Consider the following 2,478-nt stretch of genomic DNA (forward strand, 5'->3'; position numbering starts at 1 on the left):
ATCCACCCTTTTAACGTATTTGCCTACATTCTCAGGCAAGCCTTTATTAATACCTTGTTGATCGCGTGCGATGTTGAGAGTTGTTGATTTCATTCGGGGAATCTATTCTTGTGAAATAGCAACCTCTTGGGTTGCTATTCTGGTATGCTCTTTAGCCAGGCCTAGTAGTTTGTTGTCCTCACTGGTGGGGATCCAACAGATAGTGATCTGACTTCCATTTCGTCGTAGCCTTTTAATGAACTTGTATATTTGGCAGACGTGTTCCTGACCCGACTGTTGTCGAGGGTTTCTCAATGTGAGTGCGGCTGCTTTGTTGCTTGTTAGCAGCGTGATTCTGTACTACTTCAACATCGGTAGCGTGCTCAATGCGTGTGCCATTGCTGCTAGCTCCCCCGAGTATGGGTTTTGCTCCAATCTATGCCTAGTGTGAAGGAGAAGGTCTTTAGTTTCAGCTTTTTATACCGGGGTGGTTTCCCCTGGATCGCTCCACCGAATCCTACCATCTCGTTCCGTGCCGAACTGCTTAACGCAATCTGCATTGATCCACCCACTTCCGTGTGCGTTTCCGGGGTTGTACTCATATCGGTCTGTACGCGCTCCTCCCATGGTGCTAGTGTAAACGGGTTAATGGTCTCCAGTGTTTCTATATCGATGTTCTTCAGCGCGTCTGCCATTTGATATAGTGGTAAGCAATAAAATCTTCTAAATTTTCTAATCTGATCGGTACTTCTACGAAGGGGGTTAGTTTCTAATAGGGTGTGGACGTCTATCTATATCTTCACGGCCCGTCTCTAGAAGTGGCTTTGCGCAGTGACAATATAAGCCTCTGCTTCTGCCACACTGGTTGCGACTGTGAGGAATGTTCCCACGATCGCTTGCGCTCCTACCCTTTGGACACGGTTGATTGGTCTAATGGCCTTGTCTTTGAAAGCGTGCATCCAGACATTAGAGGCGTAGTCCACGACGGTGGTAACGGTCGATTTGAATAGTTGTCGCGCTGATGATGGAGACAGATCTCTGAGCCGTCTGAGTTCCATTGCTGCTTCTAGGCCCTTGGATGCGGCTCTCGCAATGTGTTTCTTGTATTTGAGTCTAGTGTCCATTATGACGCCGAGAATCTTGACATGATCTTTGGGTTTCACGGTTTGTTTCTTGATGGTGAAAGGCTCTTGGTCCAATTTGTGTGTTTTGGGGGTGAAGTGTATAATAGCCGTTTTCTCGGCTTCAAAGGTCGCTCCGCTCCTTCTTTCCCAGTCGAGCGCTTCTGTGATGATCGCTTCAATCTCTTACCGGTTACTCTGCGCAGTAGACTCAGTCACCTATGCGGTAAAGTCATCCACGAAAGCAATCGCTCCGCCCTGGCTGTCGATCTGCTGTTGTACGAGGTCTGCGTTGAAGAAGAGAAATAAGATTGGGGATAGAGGAGAGCCTTGAGGTAGTTTCGCATGTGTGGGAGAACTACCATCTCCCGATTTGGTTCTAATTTGTAGAGTCAATATCTCAATTTGCTCCTCTATTGAAAGAGAAAGATTGTATTCTATCTTTTTGAAAACCACTCATCCGAAGAGGTCTCACTAGAGAGCCAAATCATGGATGAGAACCGTCTCTTCTTCTGTTTCGCGTCCCTTTTGCTTTAAATCACGTATCAATTCCAAGCTCCAATCGAGGTCATCTAGTGAGGCCCAAACAAGAAACGTCTAGTGACTTCAAATGGAACATCCACCCCGAACAGGAATGCAGAAACACTAAGCGAATCGACGGTACTGACACGAAGTCGTGCTGGCACCAATTCGGACCAATAGTGGTCGTTTTCGTTTGGAGTCAGAGTCTCGTTCGATGTTAGTGATATTCCCATTTAATCTTGGTAACGACGCGTTTGATGCTGTATGCACCGTCTTGTGCGGTAAGAAATCCCGTGTTGAAGTAGGTTGTGAACAAGATGTGTTGTTATTCTTATTCTCTGACTAGGTAAATGCAGGGCCATCTACATATATATACATAATATATCCACGGCCCCACATTTCCTGCCGTTTCATCTCAACCATGTGATGTTAACATCCACCGAGATATTCTATATTCAATATCCGGTTTGGTGCCGTATGCACAATTTGGTGGTATACAAAGAATCGTATTCAGTGCCAGCACCACTTCATGTCCGAACAATAAATGGACCAGACGCTGATATGAAATAATAAAATTCAGAGCAAGTACTACTAATTTGTAAATCTGACGAGACGGAATAGGCATGTCGAGGCACAATTCCATTATTAGACGGGTTATCATACTTCCGCCGTTGGTTATATGAGTTCAAATACAGATAATCTTGAGTCTATATCGGCAGGKGATTTTCTCCTCGTTCTCGAGCAGAAGTAAAGGCTATTATTACCGAGTGCCTGTACTCTATTAGCCCACGTTCCGGTCGGACACAACATTCTTGGAGAGGCCATACATCAAACCGGGTGCGCGATTGCTACATCG

The 2,478-nt window shown here is 45.7% G+C and overlaps 1 protein-coding gene across 1 annotated transcript; it reads right to left on the bottom strand.

Annotated features, from left to right (window-relative positions):
- Positions 1-791: 791 nt before the first annotated feature.
- BHQ10_010376 (uncharacterized protein) lies at positions 792-1,103 on the bottom strand (the record flags this gene model as incomplete). The annotated part of the gene is made up of 1 exon (XM_040872999.1): positions 792-1,103. One exon carries the CDS (start codon positions 1,101-1,103, stop codon positions 792-794), a length of 312 nt encoding a protein of 103 aa, XP_040738878.1.
- Positions 1,104-2,478: the final 1,375 nt, after the last annotated feature.

This window comes from Talaromyces amestolkiae (genome assembly GCF_001896365.1).
Source record: "Talaromyces amestolkiae strain CIB chromosome Unknown scaffold44.1, whole genome shotgun sequence".
NCBI lineage: Eukaryota > Fungi > Ascomycota > Eurotiomycetes > Eurotiales > Trichocomaceae > Talaromyces > Talaromyces amestolkiae.